Source organism: Sorex fumeus, unplaced genomic scaffold (assembly GCF_029834395.1).
Source record: "Sorex fumeus unplaced genomic scaffold, SorFum_2.1 ptg000009l, whole genome shotgun sequence".
In the NCBI taxonomy this organism is placed as follows: domain Eukaryota; kingdom Metazoa; phylum Chordata; class Mammalia; order Eulipotyphla; family Soricidae; genus Sorex; species Sorex fumeus.
This window is the reverse complement of record NW_026606066.1, coordinates 12,176,832-12,198,882: the sequence shown is the minus strand read 5'-3', so window position 1 is coordinate 12,198,882 and position 22,051 is coordinate 12,176,832. Positions and strand designations below refer to the sequence as shown.

The 22,051-nt window shown below is 36.7% G+C and overlaps 1 protein-coding gene across 1 annotated transcript in view; it reads left to right on the top strand.

Moving 5' to 3' along the window:
- The window catches only part of PLA2R1 (phospholipase A2 receptor 1), a 153,907-nt gene that overhangs the window by 130,215 nt on the left and 1,641 nt on the right, over positions 1 to 22,051 (top strand). Inside the window, exons 23-30 of the mRNA XM_056110442.1 lie at positions 8,782 to 8,899; positions 9,509 to 9,639; positions 10,944 to 11,091; positions 15,626 to 15,864; positions 17,352 to 17,520; positions 18,244 to 18,384; positions 18,896 to 19,012; positions 20,257 to 20,433. Coding sequence (XP_055966417.1) covers positions 8,782 to 8,899; positions 9,509 to 9,639; positions 10,944 to 11,091; positions 15,626 to 15,864; positions 17,352 to 17,520; positions 18,244 to 18,384; positions 18,896 to 19,012; positions 20,257 to 20,433 — 1,240 coding nt within the window. The remainder of the gene's footprint in view (positions 1 to 8,781; positions 8,900 to 9,508; positions 9,640 to 10,943; positions 11,092 to 15,625; positions 15,865 to 17,351; positions 17,521 to 18,243; positions 18,385 to 18,895; positions 19,013 to 20,256; positions 20,434 to 22,051) is intronic.

Sequence of the window (22,051 nt, the reverse complement as noted above, 5' to 3'; positions counted from 1 at the left end):
TGCCCTAAAGAAGAACATGTATTCAGCCTTTTTTTAGAGTGGAGAGCCCTGTATAGTTCTATTAATCTTAATTCTTCCATTTTTCATTTTGGGTTCTTTTTTCTATACCAGTATTCTGTCTAGTTTCTCTACCCAGTAGCAAAAGTAGGTGTTGATATCTCACACTATTATTTCTATCAATGTGCTTTTTATAGTTCTATGAGCTGTTTCTTTATAAAATTTGTCCTAATCATATCAATAATCATTAGGGCCCCTGTTCTACTGATTCCTTAACCAGCACATAATGTCCATTCTTATCTCATTACTTTGTTTAGCTTTAAAGCTATTTGGTCTGACATAAATAGAGCTGTCCCTGCCTTTACCCCACCTCACATTAGCTTGTCTAATTGATCTTTCTTCTTTCACTCTGAACTTATGTTTATCTCAAGAATTCAAGTGTCTTTTCTTTAAGTAGCAGCAGGCAACTTCAGTAAAAACAGGAGCGATTCATTCTGTCACTCCAGGCTTTTATATGTGGGAATCCACTCCATTGTTATTGATATACAAGGACTGTGTTGTCATCTTTTAATATGGGACTTGGTTGTTTTGCAATTGGCTATATTCTTTTCATAGGTAGCCTTACAGTAATTCTTGCAAGGTTGTTTTAGTTATAACAAATATCAACAACTCATGTTTGTCTGAATGTTTTCATTCCTCTCTTAAATCTAAGTAACAACTTTTAAAGGTAGTGGACTCTAGGTTGAAGAATTTTTTTATTTAGTAATTTGAGCATGCAATTTCATAATTTTCTTGCTTGCATGGTATTACCTGGGAGATCTGTTGTAATCTCATGTTATTTCCTTTGTATTTGAAGTTTTCCTTCTCTCAATGTTTTAAATAGTTTCTCACTTTGGTTCTTACTGTGCAACATGGTTGATTACTATGTTCTGTTTGAGTCTATGTTTTTTGAGTCTATTTTTTTCTGGTACTGTTTGTACCTCTTAAGTGTATTCAGAATCCTGTCTCTAGAGACTGGGAAAATTATGAGCTATTATCTTTTCCACAGTAGTTCTTCCCCTTTTTCTTTTTCCTTGTCTTTGTCCTATGATGTAATGATAATTCCTCTTTTTGTTATCCATTAACTCTCTTTCATTTACTTCTATTTTTTACTATTCTTTTCTTTTGCATCTTTGGGTTGATACCTTATATTTTGTCTTCAGCTTTACTGGCAGGCTCTCTTAGCACTGAGAATTTTGTTGCTGTGGCTTGCTATTATTTTCTTTGGCTCCTTGAATTCCATTTATAAGGATTCTCTCATAGTCTGAATCAATTTGTGTCTGAGTTGCTTGAATTTCTCTTCCAGTGATTACTTAAGTTTCATTGCCTTCACAAAGAGTGTTGGTTTAAGGTCCTGTTTTAAGGACCTCCACCTTAAAACACCTCCTCCACCAGGCTTGAGAACTCTAATGAATTGAAAGGCATGCCTACACTTTTCTTCCCATCTACTGAACAAACTGAATTTCTTTGTTTTCCCATTGTTTTTAAAGTTCTGTGAGTACTGATAGTAGAACTTTTGATTACTGAGCACCTGAATGTTGACCTGATTTACTATTTTATACTAGCAGGCTATTTATGCCTCTGTTCAAAATACCATTACCATGTAAAGGTATTTTAAAGGACAAACAGAAGTGGATCTAGTTCCTCTGCTTTAGTTGTAGGGACTAACACTGAAGTGGAACCTTGTCATTTAATTTCCGTCCCACCCGTTCTTTGATAACCAAAGTTTTTCATTTAAAAAAAATCAAATTTACTTTCCTTTTTTTATGCTTTTAATGTCATGTCTAAAGATACATTCCCAAATTCAACATCATAAAAATTTACCACTTGTGCCTTCTTACAAGACCTTTATGATTTCAGCTCTTATATTTTTAGGTACTTATATTTAGGCTTATGTATTTATGTTCTTGGTTCATTTTTAATTAAGTCTTACATATGAAAGTTTTCCATAACTGTTAGAACATGTGCATCCTGTAGGGAAAAGCACAAAGGATTACCTATCTCATCTTAAAATCATGAAAACAGTGAGCAAACCCTAAAGCCTGAACAAAACTGTTCTAGTTACTAATAATAGTTTCTCTGATGTAAAAAAGAAAGTATTTTAAAGAAATTAATGATAGGTCAAATCTTTAGAATTAGAGAAATACCTCTTAGAAATGCATGGGTTTTTTTTTTTTTGGTTATTTCAGCCTTTAGCTATTATCTTTCTCCAAAACATATTTTATTCTTCATAGCTTATTTCTGTTTCATGTTTCCTATTGTGGAAACATAGTGTGTATTTATACATGGAAGTGGAATAGAGCAGATCTAAGGCAGAAAAGCAAGAGAGTGTTTCCTTTTAAAGGAATAGAAATGAGCATGGATAAAATACAGACATATTCATAAGAGAAAAAAGGGTTTTCTGAAGCTAACTATAGACTAAAATACCCATATGGAACTCTGATGGCTTTTAAAAAAATATGTTAATCACTAAAACTTAAATTAGTAGTTCTCTGCCCTAATCAAATATTTGGAATTTAGATTTTAAAAATATCAAAAAAGCCCCGCCCGCTCCTCTCTGGAAAGAAAGATGGCGGCCGCACGGGAGCCTTGTGGACAGCCGGTTTGAGACGGGCTCGGCGGGAGCAGCGGGGACCTCATGGGAAGAGGGGCTTTGTGGGCCGTCCCCCACGCCCCACCAAGGTCGCCGGCTGCCCCCCACGAGCGGCTCTCCGGCACGGCCATGACTCCAGGGCACAGAAACCAATCTCTTAACTATCTAACTTTTAATAGAAATTCTTCCAGGGTCAATAAGTAAAATAGCAGAAATTCAAAACCGCGCGGCCGCGACATCATTTTATCCTTAAACCAAGTTGTAGAAAGCAAATCATTTCACAACGCTGTTTCAGCATATCTGATTTTGGGGGGTGGGTCGTAAACTCTAAACAATAATTGTGCATCTTCTATCAAAACAATCTATCTAGTCAAAGTGGATAGAGTATTAACTAGAACTCATCTGCCTCACAAGAATTGGGAGGGGTGGGGGGAGGTGGGGGTCTATTGGGGTTCGGGGTTAAAAATAAGTATTGGTAAAGGGAAATGTGTTTGATATTTACATGACTGAGACCTAAACCCGAAAGCTCTGTAACTTTTCCCACAGTGATTCAATAAATAAATAAATTATTAAAAAAAAATAAAAAAATATTAAAGCTCTTTAACTGATCTCCTTGACATTTAGGTATCAGTATTTTGAAAAACTCCTGGGTTATTCTAATGCAGTCAGTATTTTCACGACAATATAACAATTCCACAGCTTATCTTTCACATCAGTCAGAGAATTTGATTACTAAAGATTTGGTCACATGAGAAGGTGACCTATTTACAGAGCAAGACTTCAAGGTGCCCTAGTGTAACACATACACACACACACGGTGCTTCACCTTCTAGGAAGTATGACTCAAAGGCCCCAGAGGACTCTCACTCCTGTGACTTCAAATTGTCCTTTATTATTTTAACAGGGAAATAGGAACTTCTCTCATCTATCAATTGCACTTACGATAAGTGGATTCATCATATCATTAGAGAAGCTGGTAATAGGACAGGGATTTGAGAAAATCTGAGAGCCTGCCCTGTCGAACTGCATCTTGCTCGTTGGCTTCCTAGGCTAATCTTTATTGATTATTTCTAAAGGGAAAAATCCCAGTAGTTGACTATTCATCTTTGTAAGTTAAGCATTTTTCTAATATCTCTTCTAATTATTTTTTCTAATAAAGTGAAAAAGGCTTCCATCATCAATTACTTGAAGAAAAGTGAGTCATCTAAGAAACTTAGCACAGCTGAGCTGTAGAAAGAGAAATTCTAAGTATGTATGTGACTTAGATTTACTCTTGCATGTCGATGTACACATTTTTAGTCAATGGATTGACAGGAATGCTTGATGTTAGTGACTGCTTGATTCCATTTAGTTTGTTTGCATGAATTAAATTCCATGCACAATTTATTTTTTCCACAAAAACTACACTCTCTCTCCTCCTCTGATTCTATCCCAGTGGCCACATATGGTCCCCTGAGCATAGATCAAGGAAATCCCTAAGTACACCAGATGTGCCCCCCCCCCCAAAGAAAAGCACCCTCTGCTCCTTTTGAAAATGAAGCAACTGAAGAGACTATATAGCGGTAAAAAGCCTGTCTTGTTTGCTGCTGATCACAGTTCAATCCCTATTACTGCATCTAGCACCAAAGCACAACCAGAACTGATTCCTCAGCACAGTGCCAGGAATAAACCCTGAGCACCACTGGGTGTAATCCAACCAATAATTATTAAAAGCAAATTAGGATAAAATGTACTCAAATACATAGTCTTTTACTTATTCATTTATTTTATTGTATTGGTGAGGGAAAACAAACATAAACCTTTTCTTTAGGAACCTACATACTACAGAGGGTACAGTTAGGAAAATAGTTCTAATTTATGACTCTGACAATAAAGGAGAGAAACACAGTTCTATAAAAGCAAATAACAATAGGAGCAGAGTTAGGTGGTCTGGAAGATAAGAAGCATTGAAAGCAAGGGGAAACAGCATGTGCAAAGGACTGAAGGTGAGAGAGAATAGGACAACTTGAAGAAATTAACCACGTATATAGAACTATAATGTAGAGTGTTAAAATAAGTAGGCAAAGGTGGTTGCCTGTTAAGTTTTCTGGTTTCCATTCTAAGAACAATGGGAAATGCCCGTGGATATTTAACCAAAAAGGGACTTGGTAAGGACAGGGTTTTGAAAAATTTAGTCAGGCAACAATGCCAAAGACAGATTGAAGGAAGACAAAAGCAGTTAGGAAAGTATTGCAGTAGTTGGGCAAGAGTTTAATCACTTGAACTTTGTTGATGACAAAGGTTGTGGAAACAATGGGACACAGACTAATGGGATATCCAAATGGCAGGGATGAAGGAGTGATTGAATGGGAGGGTAAAGCATATTCCCATGTTTCAAGCTTATACAAATACATGAATGACTGTGGCATCCCACGTTTGTGATGAGACCAGGAAATGAAGTTTCACTATCATTCAGAGGACCAATCAATCAAGAGACAAGATGAAGCTTCAAGAAAGAGTATCATTAAGCAAGAAGCCAACGAGTTATAGATAGTGGACTTTCATTCTCAAAAAAATGCATCTTCCCTCCTCTGTCACAAGAAGCGGTTTGTTATAGGATATACATGGGAAAGTGCATTTTTAGATAGTGCAGGTTGCTGTCTAGAGGATACCACTAAAGTGAGGTAAAGGTAAAGGTAAAGGCCCTCCCGTTGTTCGTCGATTTGCTCGAGCGGGCCCAGTAACATCTCCATCATGAGACTTGTTGTTGCTGTGTTTGGCATATCGAATATGTCATAGGTAGCTTGCCAGGCTCTGCCGTGCGGGCGAGATACTGTCGGTAGCTTGCCGGGCTCTCGGAGAGGGGCGGAGGAATCGAACTTGGGTCGGCCATGTTGGCTGCGTGCAAGGCAAACGCCCTACTGCTGTGCTATCGCTCCAGCCCTACCACTAAAGTGATCAATATATTTCTGTGGGATGGTCCACCATTGCATCTGCAAACCTAAAGATTTCTGATTAAGGTTTCAGCATATAGGTTTCTGGTTGTTTTTATGGGGGGGGGAGACGGAAGAGGCGTGGGGAGTGTTTGTTTCTTTATTGCTTTGGGGGCCACATTCAGTGGTGCTCAGGATTTATTTCTAACTCTTCACTCAGGGATCATACCTAGTGTTGCTCAGGAGACCATATGTGGTGGTGAGGTGTCTGAACTTGGGTCAGCCATATGAAAGGAAGTGCCTTCTATACTAATACTCTGACCCCATCCTGCAGGGTTTCTAGAACACAATATGGGAGACTTTCTATCAATAGCTCTTCCCAGAAGGGTTTACTGGTTTTTAATTTTGAATTCAGCTCTTAATTTTTTGAGGCTGGTTTCAATAAGAACACCAGGAAAGATCAAGTTATTTGGAAATTCATTTTCAGATTCTGAGATCAAAATTACTTTGAGACAAACAAAAAAAGGATTTCATATTCAAAACTTGTTTTGAGTTACATGCACCTTAATTCACAGTAATAATCAGAAGTGCATTAAACTTGATCACATTTTGCAAATTAGAAAGTAAATAAACAATTTAAAAATAAGGATGCTGTACTTCATCTTGCTAATTTTCTTTCATTATTAATGACACCATTTAAAATTATGTTAGTAAATATGTATGTTATATTTTGGAAACAATGATGTCAGATTGATGAGAGGCTATACTCCCCCAATTAAACTAGTAAATCTTGGCGAAGACAAATGTTGGGGGAGTGAATAAGGAGAGCCATGTATAGTGTGTGTGTGCGGGGAGGCGCATGTGCATGGACTTTCTGAAGATTTTTTTTGAGCTAACTGAGCCAATAATGGTCCATTAGTATTTATCTGAACACAAGGTGATTTCACATTAAATGATAAGACTTTCTAATAATTAGGATGCACCACCCTTTGGAATTTGTAATTAGAGTAAAGAGGCAAAATGAAGGGAAGTAGATAAAGGATAGTTGTTATAAAATTAAAGTCCTTTAAAGTCAATTTCAGTTTCTTTGTGGAGCAAACAAGTCAAAGGAAATCAGAAGAATTGAAAATATACTTTCTTAGTTGATAACTCAAATTCGAGTTAAATCCGAGTTTCTTCTAGTTTCTTAATAAAAGTGTAAAACCTCTTTAAGGTTTAAACTAGAAAGTGATAAAATCAGGACTGAGCTCTAGGAAGAATTCCATGAGGAATATTGACATTTGGGACACATAGTTTTTTACTGGGGGAACTAAACAGGACAATGCAGAACGTTCAATAACGTCCCTAGTCTCCACCAACTGGGTGCCAGTAGCCCCCACAAACACACATTTGAAGCTATGACAGCCAAAAATACTTCCTTTATCAAGATTACCAAAATAGTCCCTGAGGCCATAATGACTCTTTTTGAGAACCACTGGGTTCTAAAAGAGACTATTGTTTTTATTTTGTTCTACAAATGTTTTTATTTTGTTCTACAAATATGTATTATTGAGATACTCAAAGAGAAAGCATTTGAAACTTTTCAAGGAATTATGATTATAGAGAAAAGATAAGGAACTGACAAAAAATTAGAGAAAAATACCATTCCAAAGCAGAGTTGGAAAAGATGCTTTCTTAATCTTCCATGCAAGCCCAGAGATTTTTTGGTAGTTGGAATTATCTTGATATTTGATCTTTCTTGTGTAGGGGTGGTAGGATAGAGGGGAGACACTCCCAAGCAGTGCTCAGAGTGGGTCAGTTCTTGGGGTCACTTCCAGTGACACTTATTCAACCTGTCATAATGACGCAGTACATAACTGCTTGGATCCTGCAGTGCCAGACACCACCAGGGTCACTTCTAGGTGCTTGGGAACCTCCAGGGCTCCTTTTAGTGTTCCAGTGGCCACACTGTGTTGGAGTTGAAACCCCAGTGTGGAACATGCATAAGCCTGCACCCCTGACCAATGAGCCATCTCCTTAGTCATTTCCATTAATGCTCACAAATGAGAGAATATTCCATATGGGTATCTTTTGCATAATGTTGATCTTGACATATCTAGAACTTTGCCTAAATCATTTACCCATCTTTTTCCTTATTTCTCCTTTGATTGAAGCTAATATGATTAAATTTCATTGGAAAGAAATTTTTTCTCAACCTTGGTAGCCTTGCCTGGTCTTATCATTTTATTTCTTCTCCCAGAGGAATATCCCATGCCAGACATGATTTTCTCATAAGTAACAATCAACTCTTACTGCCAAATCCAACAGCCTTCTTTTTGTGTTCATTCAGCACTGTTGTCTGGACCTCCCTTTGTAGCTCTTTCTTCGGTCTGTTGTCCTTATTTCTCTTCTATAGGCTGGGTTATTATTATTATTATTAATTATTCTCTGGAATAATTTCTGGAGCAATAGCACAGCAGCTAGGGCATTTGCCTTGCACGCAGCCAAGGGTTTGATTCCTCCATCCTTCGGAGAACCATGTAAGCTACCGAGAGTATCCCACCCGCCCAGCAAAGTCTGGAAAGCTCCCCGTGGCATATTCGATATGCCCAAATCAGTAAAAACAAGCCTCACAATGGAGATGTTACTGGTGCCCACCCAAGCAAATCCATGAACAATGGGAGGACAGTGACAGACAGTGCTATTATTAATCTCTGGGTCATCCTTGTGGACTTACTGACCAAACAGCTGTCTCCAAGTATTTAGCATATTTAAATAACTGATGTGATTTGACTCCTCAGTATTAGTCTCTCACTTAAACTGAAGAAGTAATTTGCAAATAAAATTAAACAAAGCTGTGAATTTCCTCCCACAGAAATGTTTTTAGATTAAATTTGTTCCTTTACAGTCACTAGATGTCCTTTCTAGGAGAAAAAAGGACAGTATTCTTCATTGACTGGACGACATTGTTCTCATATCCCACATGACAAAGCACAACCTTGCTTCAGTTCCTGCCTGATACAAAAGCAAAGCAAGCCATTAACTCACCCTGAAAGTTATTCCCCTTGGTTTTGATGTTATACCTTTGAAGCCTTTGTAAGTGGGGGGGTGGGGGGAGGGCACACAAGGGCAGGAATGAGCTATTTCTACCCCAAAAATTTATTTTTTAAATTTTCAAAGTAGATCCTCAGTGTCTTTAGGAAATTTTAAAAATTTATTTACAAAATACAGATATGAAAAATGCATTTTTATATTTTTTAGTGCTTTTTGGTGAAAATCCCCAAAGACTCAACTGACTCGAAGAACTGGATGTCTGCTCAAGAGAGCTGTGTTAAGGAAGAGGGGATGCTAGTTGCTATTGAAAATGAGGTAGAACAAGGTAGAGTATTCAATGTTCAATTGGACAAAAACAACCACTTTTATTCATGTAGTCATTAAATATTGCCCCCAACACTAACATTTCCAATTCAATATTTTAAGTATTGCTGATGACACATGTAATTTTAATTAGGTTTGTAAGGCTTATATATCATTACATTTGTAAAAGTTAGTTCATTGTGTTGCTTCTAATTGCTGATTTGGGAAATTTTTTTCTTACTAGTAGTGGAGAGAATAAGGGCATGTAGTTAAAAATAGCTATGATAAAGATAGTCTATTATAATTGCATGGTATAGTGTTTGAGATCCTTCTAGATTCATTTTTGCACTTTTATTTGATATTAGACAGCTATATAATTTAAACAGTGTAGATAAGCATTTGTTTAGAAAAGCATTGAATGAACACTGGAAATTCTTTTGCTAAATGACATAACAAGATCCCAAGCTTAACCAGGTAATTTCTATTGATTGTAATATCTCATAGACAAAATAACAAATTCCTATAATTCATAATTAAGTTTTCCTGTCATTTAAATGAAATCATTACTTTAAATAAAAATGGTTCCTTACCCAGATGATGTTAAATTTGATAGTGTGTTTTTATGTTTTAGCTTTTATTACTATGAATCTTTTTGGCCAGACCACTAACATGTGGATAGGGTTAAAAAGTGATGAGTACGAAAAATGGCTGAGTGGAAAGCCTGTTACATATTCTAACTGGTCTCCATTTGATGTAATAAAGGTAAGTCTTAAGAATTATCTTTTAGAAATCATTGTGGCAACAAAGACTAATTGAGACTCCTTTATTAAGGTTTTCTTTTTTTTTTTAATTGAATCACCATGAGATACATAGTTACAGAGCTGTTCATGATCGGATTTTAGTCATATAATAATTCAGCACCCATGCCTACACCAGTGTTCATTTCCCACCACCAGTGACCCAATTTTCCCTCCTGCCACCCCTCCTTCCCCCAGCCTGTCTCTTTGGCTCTATGGCAGGCATTCTCTCTCTCTCTCGCTCGCTCACTCGCTCTCTCTCTCCCTCTATATATATATATACATATATATATATATCATTCTGGGCACTATGGTTTGCAACACAGATACTGAGAGGTTATCATGTTTGTTCCTTTACCTACTTTCAGCACACAGTTCCTATCCAGAGTGATCATTTCCAACTATCTTTGTCATAATGATCCCATCTCTATCCCAATTGTCTTTTCCCCCCGCACTTGAGGCAGGCTTCCAACTCTTAAACTATTTTTCACTTTCTACGTTAACACAATTTTAAATTTTAATCTCTTTCATTGTTGTTGCTATGACCAGGTGTTGTACTCACTTGGTTTTGGTGCTTATAAGTTTTGCTTGCAATGCTCACACAAACTTATTTGAGGTACAATCATACATTTTTAGTGGTGCCAATGATCCAAAACAAAGTGCCATCAGGATTGTATTTGGTATGTGGGTTGGAATTGAGATCAAACTAAATTCAAGCCCTTGAGGCAGGTGCTTTACACTATGCTATAGTCTCAAGCCCAATTTATTACTTTTCAACAATGGATTTTATAAATTCCATGTCTTCCACAAGTGTAATTATTTTATTCATTGTAATAATTGTTGTGTATACCTGAAATCAGGGCTGGAGCGATAGCACAGCGGTGGGGCGTTTGCCTTGCACGCAGCCAACATGGCCGATCCGAGTTCGATTCCTCCGCCCCTCTCAGAGAGCCCGGCAAGCTACCGAGAGTATCTCGCCCGCACGGCAGAGCCTGGCAAGCTCCCTGTGACATATTCAATATGCCAAACACAGTAACAACAAAGTCTCCAATGGAGACGTTACTGGGCCCGCTCGAGCAAATCGATGGTCAACGGGAGGGCCTTTACCTTTACTTTACCTATACCTGAAATTATGTGTGAATAGGCTTGCTGAGTGCAAATAAAGAAATAAATGTCCTTGAAGTTCAAAAACTCTGCACCTGCAAAAGTCAATGTGATAAAAAAAATTGTTATATGTTAACACTCTTTTCAAACCTTTATCTTTTAAAGATTGCAAGTCATAACACCACTGAGGCTCAAAATCACACTCCTCTCTGTGCCTTGCTATCAAGTAATCCTAACTTTTATTTCACTGGAAAATGGTATTTTGAAGACTGTGGTAAAGAAGGTTACGGGTTTGTTTGTGAAAAAATGCCAGGTAAGAAATACTGTTTTTATTCTTTTCAGTTCCATAGTCCATTCTTCTCTTCAATATTTTTTAACTGACAGAATTATAGCTAATGATGTCAGGCACTTATTCTTTAAATTTATATATAGTTAGTCATTTAATCTGCATTACCCCAGGAATATTCCTTTTGTTTGGGTCCTAAACATAGTGAACACCTGAACAATGACAAGTTTGTATACAAGTTTTGATGATATTAAAACTTTATTCTTTTATTGTGAGAAAGTATGTGTGTTCAGACACTCAGAAAGACATTGAGAAAATGTTGGAAAAGAGCCAAGGAAATAAAGCAACTCATACTTTATTCCTTTCTTAGCCCAATAGTACTTCAGCTATGTGGTTAACTATGGTAAACAGCATGTTTATAAATCTGTTTGATAAGAACCCTAGTAACTTCTAGTGCGAAATACAAAGTCATGCTATCACAATGAGTCAATCGAGTCTATAGGCAATTTGAATGCTCTGTTAAGTAATCAAGTAACTTGAGTAATAAATATAAAATAATAAACGTTCTAATCTCAGTTTTTGCTGAGTGTTGTTTCCATATATCTTATGACCTTAAAAGGTTATGGTTTGTGTCTGGAGCTGTGTGGAACTCTGGGCATGTACTTACTTGGAATACCTCTGTAATGTAACTCATGACTCTAAGCATCAAGCCAAACACAGAAACAGTTCCAGGGAAGTCCCGTTTCCTACACCACAATGATCATGTAAACAAAAGGCTAGTCATGAGCTGAAAGGAGATACCAGACCATTTATAGCAGGAGTATTTACTGAAGTGTCTCATGGGGACAGGAATAATAAAAACATATCATTTGCATACTTATGGTATGCGCAGCACAGTTTTATAAGTTTGGTTTTATAAGCACTGTATCATAAAAATCTTATGACAGTGGTGCTGGAGCAATAGCACAGCAGGTAGGGCATTTGCCTTGCACGCAGCCGACCTGGTTTCAATTCCTAGCATCCTATATGGTTCCCCAAGCACCACCAGGAGTAATTCCTGAGTGCATGAGCCAGGAGTAACCCCTGTCATCTCTGGGTGTGGCCCAAAAGCCCCCCCCAAAAAATCTTATGACAGTACTATGAAATAGATAAAAGTTTTTCCATTTTACAAATAACAATAACAACAACAACAACAACAGCACACACAAGGACTTTCAGTAAATGCAATGACTTTATTATACAAACTTGATATGATATAGATTTTCTCTTTGAAATGTGTTCACTGACTGCTTTTGCTTTTGCTCTTTGATAATTTGGGGAATAATGATATTTATGTTCTCTTGGAAGTAGCATAGAGTAGTGATGGATAAATGTAGAGATCTTTGAGTTCCCATCCTCTCTGATGTTCTACTTGTTCTCTGTGGAAGCTGCCAATTAGGTTTCTTTCCTTCTCTGGGCCTTGGTTTTCCCATTAGCAAACTGGGAAATAATTATCTCATAGACTCTATAGATAATGCTTAGAAAGTTCCTAGCAGATGTTTAACAAATGATAGTTGTTCTATTATTTTAAAAGCTATTTTTCACTACACAGACTCAGTCTACAGTGAATGTCCACATTTTGTACCTTTTCTTTATTTGTCCACATAAATATATTTTTACATTGGGCCTAAAGTCTAGAAGCCCTTATCACCTAAAAAATAGTAAGAATTAAGAGAAAGACAATAGAAAAGATCCTGCATTTTAAACTTGGTTTCTAGTGAATCTTCCTTTTTCAGGGCAGTGGTTAACAAAACCATGTTTAAAGTAACATATTTTAAAACTTGATGACACCACTTACCTAGGTAAAAGTGATAATATGTGATATATATGTGATAGGAGCAATAGCACAGTGGTAGGACGTTTGCCTTGCACGCAGCTGACTTGGTCGATCTGAGTTCGATTCCTCTGCCCATCTCTGAGAGCAAGCTACAGAGAGTATCTCGCCCGCACAGCAAAGCCTGGCAAGCTACCCGTGACGTATTCAATATGCCAAACACAGTAACAAAAAGTCTCACAACAGAGACGTTACTGGAACGCTCAAGCAAGTAATATGTATTATATTATACATATTATATAATATTATATCACGGTCACGGTCCTCCCGTTGTTCATCGATTTGCTCGAGCGGGCCCAGTAACGTCTCCATTGGAGACTTTGTTGTTACTGTGTCTGGCATATCGAATACATCACGGGGAGCTTGCCAGGCTCCGCCGCGCGGGCGAGATACTCTCGGTAGCTTGCCGGGCTCTCCGAGAGGGGCGGAGGAATTGAACTCGAGTCGGCCATATTGGCTGCATATAATATTATATAATATTATTATATCATACATATTCTATAATATTATAATATAATATGATATAACATGTGAAAAAGTATATGTGATAATAAAGAAGCAGAGTCAGTGGGGAGACTGATATTTAGGTCACATATACAAATATTTTCAGTGACTCTTTATTTTACCAGTTGCTATCATTTTTAAATACCTTAGTAGCATACTGGTTTTCTATAAATAATCTTAGGCTTGGTATATAAGCTGACCAATAGACTTAAACAAAATTATGTTTAAACAGATAATAATGAAGTATGACCCATATACATATATGTATCTGGTAAATAAATTAATTTCAATTTGGTTTTGTATATTACTACTGTACTGAGGTAACATATTTAGGTATAAGTTAAATTAGTACTTTGACAATTTCATTTAGGGTGGTGTAACAAGAAGTGGAAAGGGTATCAACTAAAATGTAATAAGGTCCTGCTTTGTTCCATGTACCATGGTACCAAGTACCCTAACTGAATATTTTATTGAATTCTGTCCACATCATCTCAAAAAAAATTATGTTTTATAAAAATAAATGGAATGGACTGATAACATAGTGGGTAGGGCGTTTGCCTTGCACACAGCCAACCCAGGTTCATTTCCTCTGTCCCTCTTGGAGAGCCCAGCAAGCTACCGAGAGTATCCCGCCTGCACGGCAGAGCCTGGCAAGCTCTCCTTGGTGTATTTGATATGCCAAAAATAGTAACAACAAGTCTCACAATGGAGATGTTACTTGTGCCCGCTTGAGCAAATGGATGAATAACAGGAGGATAGTTCTACAGTGCAGTGCTAGATAGATTCATTTCACAAGTTCTCTTAGCTATGCAGGGTCATGATTAGAGTTTTTAATTGACTTCTGACCTATCCACCTGTTAACAGGAGTCTCCTCAACCCCAAATGTAACAAAAAAGGAACAGAGAGAAATGTCCACTATTTTGCCTCAGATAGTTCTGAAATTCTAACCTTGATTTTCTGTTTTAAGGTTTTAGTCTATCCTATATTATGCAGAATTAAAAAAAAGGGAAATGTATATACTTAAAAGAGAATGCACAGGCTTGATTTTCACACAATCAGTCACTCATGAGTTTGAAAGCACCAACGATCAACCTTGACTCTAAACTTTAAGTGTTCTTTTGGCTTTGGGGCCTCACCTGGCTCTCCTGAGGGTTTGCTCCCAGCAATGCTCCTGTATACAAAAAAAAAAAAAAAAGGAAAAAAAAAGGCACTCCAGTCCATTGACCAAACAAAGTCGCCCTAAATTATAAATCATAATTCAAATAGATGACACACTACTAGCAATTATTGTGTCTTGGCAAGAGAGCTAAAATGGGCATTAAGACATTTGCCTTGCATGTGGCCAATCCAATTTGATTCCTGACACTGCATATGGTCCTCTGAGTAGCCCTAGAAGTGATCCCTAAAGAGAGTATTCCCTGAACATGCACAATATGTGTTTCCCGGTCCCCCCAAAATAATTTTTCATAATCTATACCTTTACAGGTTTATTTTTTAAATTGTTTTAAATATATAGATGTATACATTAAACATGATAGCAGCTACTAGTTTATCCAAGAATATGCACCTGAAATGAACAAATTCTTGTATGCTCAAGTCAGCAATGAAGCATATGACATTATAATGTGTGCAATAGTCTCTTAGTAAGTATTATGTTCTACCAGGTTAATGTGTAGAGTCTAACTAGAGTCTTTCAATCTAAAGAAATATTTTGCACCAACTGGTCAATTTGACAAGACAGGGTCAAAAACAGAAAAGATAGATTTAAGATATGGTTATCTTTTTTAAAAAAAACTCACTTATGAATTTTTTTTTTTTTGCTTTTTGGGTCACACCCGGTGATGCACAGGGGCTACTCCTGGCTCTGCGCTCAGGAATTACCCCTGGCGATGCTCAGGGGACCATATGGGATGCTGGGAATTGAACCCGTGTCAGCCACGTGCAAGGCAAACACCCTACCCGCTGTGCTATTGCTCCAGCCCCCTTTTATGAAATTTTTAAGTATTCTAATTCTTTGACATCAACTACAATTTTAGGTCTAGTCCTCATGTTGAAATATCCATACTGAGAAAAAGCTCTGGTCTTAACACCAACCCAAGACATTGTAACAGTAACATATGGTAAAGTGTGCCTCCCCATTCTAACCCAAAGTCTACAAATAATATTTATTGGGTTTTTTTCTAGATACTTCTGGACATGGTATAAACACATCTGATATTTATGTAATCCCCAAAACCTTAGAATATGGAAACAGAACATACAAAATAATTAATTCAACTATGACTTGGCATACAGCAATGAAAACCTGTCTGCTGCATGGGGCAGAATTAGTCAGCATTACCAATCAGTATCAACAGTCCTTCCTCACTGTTATCCTCAATAAGCTTGGACATGCCCACTGGATTGGCCTGTTCACTGCAGACGTAAGTGTACTAAATCCTTTAGAACATTCTTGCATAATTAAATGTCACATCTAGCTCCTCAATACTACAAATAGCACAGAAAATAAACTCCCAGAAATAGAAGTATATGTAGTAGTTTATACAGGGCTACTAAACAATCTTGTTTTTTAAATTTTTATTAGTGGAACACCATGAGGTACAGTATGAACAGCCTATGACTACAAAATAAAGGTGTACATTTTTAGAGTAAAATTTTTAAGAATTTCAGATTCTGCCTGATGTGAGCTCAGGAAGATGCCTTAAACTCAGATGTGTGTGTTTGCTGCATTTAAGAAAGTTCCCCCAAAAATGAATCATACTTCTGGTCTTGAATTTTGATTATTAATTATTTTAGTGTTTCCTAGGAATTTAACATCTGGTTTTCCCCTCCTTCGGGGATATGTTTAGAGGGTAAACTATCTTTTTCAATGAAAGCATTGTACATTCAAAGTAATTGAAAATAAAATCTGTTCTATCCTGACTTTCAGTTCTATTCCCAAGTGTCAATTACTATAAACAGTTTCTTGTATATATAAAATTTTCTATGCATACATATGTAATGAATAGACTGATTTTAAAATATAAATGAATATAAATGAGATCAGAATATATATGCTACTAACTTCTAAACTATATGCTTGTTTTTAAATTTAATATACTTTACTCAGGGCAGAATATAAAAATCTAGCATGTTTTTTTTGAGAGACCAGCATGTAAGAATATATTATAATTTATTAATCCATTCTCCTATAAATGGACATATGGATTCTTCCAACTTTCTCACAATTATAAAGACACACAACAAGATCTTTGTGCGAACAGGATAAATCCCCAGAAGTAAAATTTCTATTTACACTTTCAATTTAAGAAATAGTGTCATCTTGCCTTCCAAAAGTTTGCACCAAGTGACATGCCTATACTGGAATGTAATAACATCTAATTGTTTTACATCCTTTCCAACACTGGGAATCATGAAAATTTTAATAATTGCTTATGGTACAGATGGAAGAATGATATTCCATGGTAGTTTGTTGAAGTTTTATGTTACAGAATGTTTTCAATTTATGTAGTCAATTTTGCTTTATGGCCTCTGAAACCTGTTTCAGACTTGGAAAGATTTCCCCATACTGAGTATAAAATATTTAGCCAAGTTTTAACACTTTTATGTTTTAATTTTTATGTCTGAATCTTTGATCAGTCTGGAATTTATTTTGGTGTAAAGAACAAAATATTGATTTAAATTTATTCTCATTGCTCACTGGGAAAGCATGATGGCAGGAAGCCAAGGATTCCCTAAAACTTAAAAAAGTTATTGCTTTTTTGTTAGGTCATACCATATTCACAAGCTGTTCTAGACACCTGAAATGTAAATTTTGATATGGGAATATATATCTATGTGTGACTTGAAGCACTGGGTTATATCACCAATATAACTTGGCAAAAAATAATGGCTCAATTTCCCTCCCCAGAATGGCATTAATTTTGACTGGTCAGATGGCACAAAATCCTCCTTCACTTTTTGGAAAGATGATGAGTCATCCTACCTGGGTGACTGTGTCTTTGCAGATACCAATGGACGCTGGAGTAGTACAGCCTGTGAGTCATTTCTGCAAGGAGCCATTTGCCATGTGCCCACTGGTAGGTGAATTCTATTCTATTCAATTCAACAAAATCATGCTGTGCTCCTATTATATGGAAGGCACTGTGCTAAGCAGGAGATCATGAGAAGCATGAATAAGAATTGTCTGTGTTCCAGATGTCCTCTTGTCTAGTAGTTGTACAATAACTTAGTAGATAAGGCAGGGTTATTATACAACATAAGAGTGCTAGCAAGCACACTTCAAAAGAAACTGTGACCAAAATACAGAAGGAGCCCACAGAATGGGAAAGAATATTTACCCAATACCCATCTGATAAGGGATTAATATCCAGGATATACAACACACTAGTAGAATTTTACAAGAAAAAAACCTCCAACCCCATCAAAAAATGGGGAGAAGACAATTTCATAACATTTGTCCAGTGGGTAGGGCATTTGCCTTGTACACAACTGACCCAGGTTCTATTCCTTCGTCCCTCTTGGAGAGCCCGGCAATCTACTGAGAGTATCCTGCCCACACGGCAAAGCCTGGCAAGTTCCCCGTGGCATATTCGATATGCCAAAAACAGTAGCAACAAGTCTCACAATGAAGAAGTTACTGGTGCCCACTCGAGCAGATCTATGAACAATGGGAGGACAGTGCTATGGACAGGACAGTGCTACAGTGCTTTCATAGAATGTGATACAAAATTTATCTGGAAAAATTTAAATAGTCATTACCCTGAAATCATTGATGACATTTTGGTTTGTATTTTTTTTAGAAACAAAATCACTTGAATACCCAAAGTTATGCTCAGAAACATCTATTCCCTGGGTAAAATTCAAAAGTAATTGCTACAGTTTTTCCACGGTCCTGGAAAGTATAAGTTTTGAGTCTGCTCAAGAATTTTGCAGAAAGGAAGGTAATTCTTTAGTGATGATAAATACTTTCTATGTGATCCTTTTTGACATTTCACTAGAAAATGTATTTTTCTTCATTTATCAGATATTTATTGACCTTAAAAGCAACAAAAATGACTATATATAGTACATTAAATTTGCTCATTTGGGGAGGGAATGGCTAATATCTGAAACTCAATTTTCAGTATAGAATTTGACAACTTAAGACAGTGTTTCAGAATACTGCTTCTTACCAAGAAAATTATCCTGTTTAGGTCTCTTTTAATTAGGAATTTTTAATAGTTCTTAAAATTAGTTTTCTGTTCTAGCTTAATTATAAACTTGTATCTCTTATTAATGTGATTTTTCTTTGAATTTTTTAATGGTCCTGTGAATTTTTAAAATCATATTTACTGTGGAAATTTTTACTCTTCAAAGCCTGGGCCTTACCAGATGGTGGTACAGGAGGCATTTGAAAAATTGCTTTTCATATAAATACAAATAAACACATTATTTACTCTCTATCTTTTATAGGGTCTAGTCTTTTAACAATTAAGAATGAAGAGGAAAACTTATTTCTCCTAGAAGAACTTTCTACTTTTGGTTCTTCTGTCCAGATGATTTGGTTGAATGCTCATTTTGATGATGACAGTAAGTAGGTTTAGGTCTAGAAGAAGAGAGGTTATAAGTAAATAAGTATACAATGATCAGAGTTGATGAAAAATGGTATCTGCACATCAAAAACTCTCCATGCACACAGTTGCTATGAAAAACAGCGTTAGTTCTGAAGCTCTTTCTCCCAAAGACAACATCATGAGCCTTCCCAAAGAGAACTTTACTAATATTTCTTGTCCTTTGAAATAATCCCAGAATACCAAAAGCGAAGTAAGTATGCCTGATACTTACCCTCTCATGTGCAGACGCTTGGCTAGAACTAGGCTTTCATGACTTAGTCACAGATACCAATGTTTACTTGAAAATGCTCCAGCTTCCTTAATATTGTGAAAGCACAACTTGGAAATATCTCCAACTTAAATTGTGATCTTTGAATTTACTTATAAAAACTAGAGCAAGTAACCAAATGAGAGTGTGTAATTGATGGATATTAAAATGAATTGTAAAGAAAAACTGTATTAATTGGCATAATGTGTTACAGTGAACCAATGTAAAAGGTGGATCCCCTCAGGGAACTGATAAACATAAACACTGATAAATTTTGAACATTCTAAATAATATCAAATCATTGATATTGTTTAGAATGTCTATCACATAACATTAGTTTTATATTCATTATTGGACAATGTGCCTCTTTATTGGGTTTATATGGATAGATAATCCTGGCATACTACTGGCTTCTACTGGAACTCAGAAAAGTAAAACATTTTGTAATAATATAGATGCTAGAATATCAAGGAATTTTTTTCTGTATATTGATTAGTTTTATTTATTTATTCATTTGAGTCAATTGTGATGATATAGAATATTAGAAACATTTTTGTTTGTTTCTGGGCCACATCCAGATGTATTCAGTGCTTATTCCTGGCCTGCTCCTGGCTCTGTGCTCAGGAATCAATACTGGTAGTCTCAGAGAATCATGTAAGGGTATTGGGGATTGAACCCTGGGTAAGCAGCATGCAAGACATGTGACTTCTCCACTGTACAACCTCTCCAGCCCTAAAACATAACATTTTAATGAACTAAATAATAACAATATATCTAAACTAAACACAGCTGTTCATAGGAAACTGTACTTTCAGTGGAGTTCCTGACTATGACTTAATGCATCCAATCAGGAGTCTCTTAAATTCAATGGTTGCTTTCTATATCTCACTTCAGACTTAGTATGCTGACAAATCACATACAAAATTCACAATAAATAAGCACTGTTTTCACAGATGAAACTACAATGTGGTTTGATGGCACTCCCACAAGCCTGTCAAATTGGGGCATTCACAAGCCAGAGGTGAACAACATCAAACCCCATCTGTGTATTGCCTTGAAAATTCCCGAAGGAGTGTGGCAGTTATCACCATGTCAGGAGAGAAGAGGATTCATATGTAAAATGGCAGCAGGTGGGTAAAGTCAGAAGGTAATTCTTCATTTTGATTCTACTTTGACTTAGAATGCCAGGTATTTATGCAGCAATCAAAGAATTTCTGACATTACCATCTTGTTCTATATCCCACAAGTTAGAGGGCATTGCAGTGTCTCAACTTAAAGCTTTTGACAGTCTTATGCCATCACACTGTAAATTTCATTAGTTAAAAAAACAGTTTTCCTCAATCAGAGAGAGATAAAAATATAAACCAGCCATCCTCATTCTGGCAAATGCTACTTGGAATGGTTAAGGTCCTCATAGAGCCTTAGAATATGCTGTAAACTTAGCTATCCTTGCAGATAAGTGGATACAATTCTCTGTTGCAAATCATGAAAGTCAATTTGGAGTGTGTGTACCAATCAACACTGAGAATTGCTCAGGGGCTACTCCTGGCTCAGTGCTCAGGGAGAAGCATGTGGTGCCAGGGACTGACCCAGGAGTCCTACATGCAAATCATGAACTCTAGTTCTCTGAGTCTCTTCCCAGCACTTTACTAGTTTTTCTTTTAAAAGTATCTTTAAATATGAGGCTAATACCCAAGAATAACCAAGATAAGTACCAGGAGATGTACTCTATGGCTTGGAGGCCAGCCACACACACTAGGGGAAAAGGCAGCTCAAATAAAGAAGGGAGGACCAAATAAAGGGTGTCGAGAGGATCCTCCTAGGATGGGAGATGCATGCTGAAAGTAGACTATAGACCGAACATGATTGCCACTCAATGCCTCTTTTGCAAACCACAGCACCCAAAAGGAGAGAGAACAAAAGGGAATGCCCTGCCACAGAGGCAGGGTGGAATGGGGGTATGGGGGGTGGGAGGGATACTGGCATCCGTGGTGGTGGAGAATGGGCAGTGGTGGATGGATGGGTACTCGATCATTGTATAACTGAAACCCAAGCACAAAAATTTGTAAGTCTACAACTGTACCTCATGGTGTTTCACTAATAAAAATTTAAAACTTAATTAATTAATTAAATAGTATCTTCAAGGGCTGAAGAAAGTATAGCAGATAAGATAAGCACCTTGCACACTGCTGATCAAACTTCGGTCCCCAGACCCACATATGGTCTCCCAAGCCCCACCAAGAGTAATTCTTGAACACAGAGCCAGGAGTGAACCTTGAGCACAGCGGGGCGTGACCCCAAAGTCAAAAATATGAAAAAGGTATCTTCACATTTACATAATAACACATATATGTTCAATTATATTGTATGAAAGTATATTCATTTAAATTGGGAAGACAAGGTTTTTAATGTGATTTTGTTGTTGGAAACACTGTTGATGTCAATTCCATAAGAGTGAGTGGACATAAATAATATAGCAAGACTCTTCCTTTACCCACAGATTTTTTCCCCTAGATTCTTACTCATCTAGGTAAAAGAATAGGAGTGGTCATATTTTGAGATAGAATTTACTAAGAAAAAGAAGTTACATTTCTCTAGTAAAAAGTTCTCAACAGGAAAAGCCTTCTTAAATGAACGATCTATTATTTATTTATGAAGATTGTTAAGATTAAAATGGAAAGAAGGCGCTGATTTTAAAACCCTTAATTAGAAGCAGGGAGGTTATTATTACTGGACAAACTCCATATC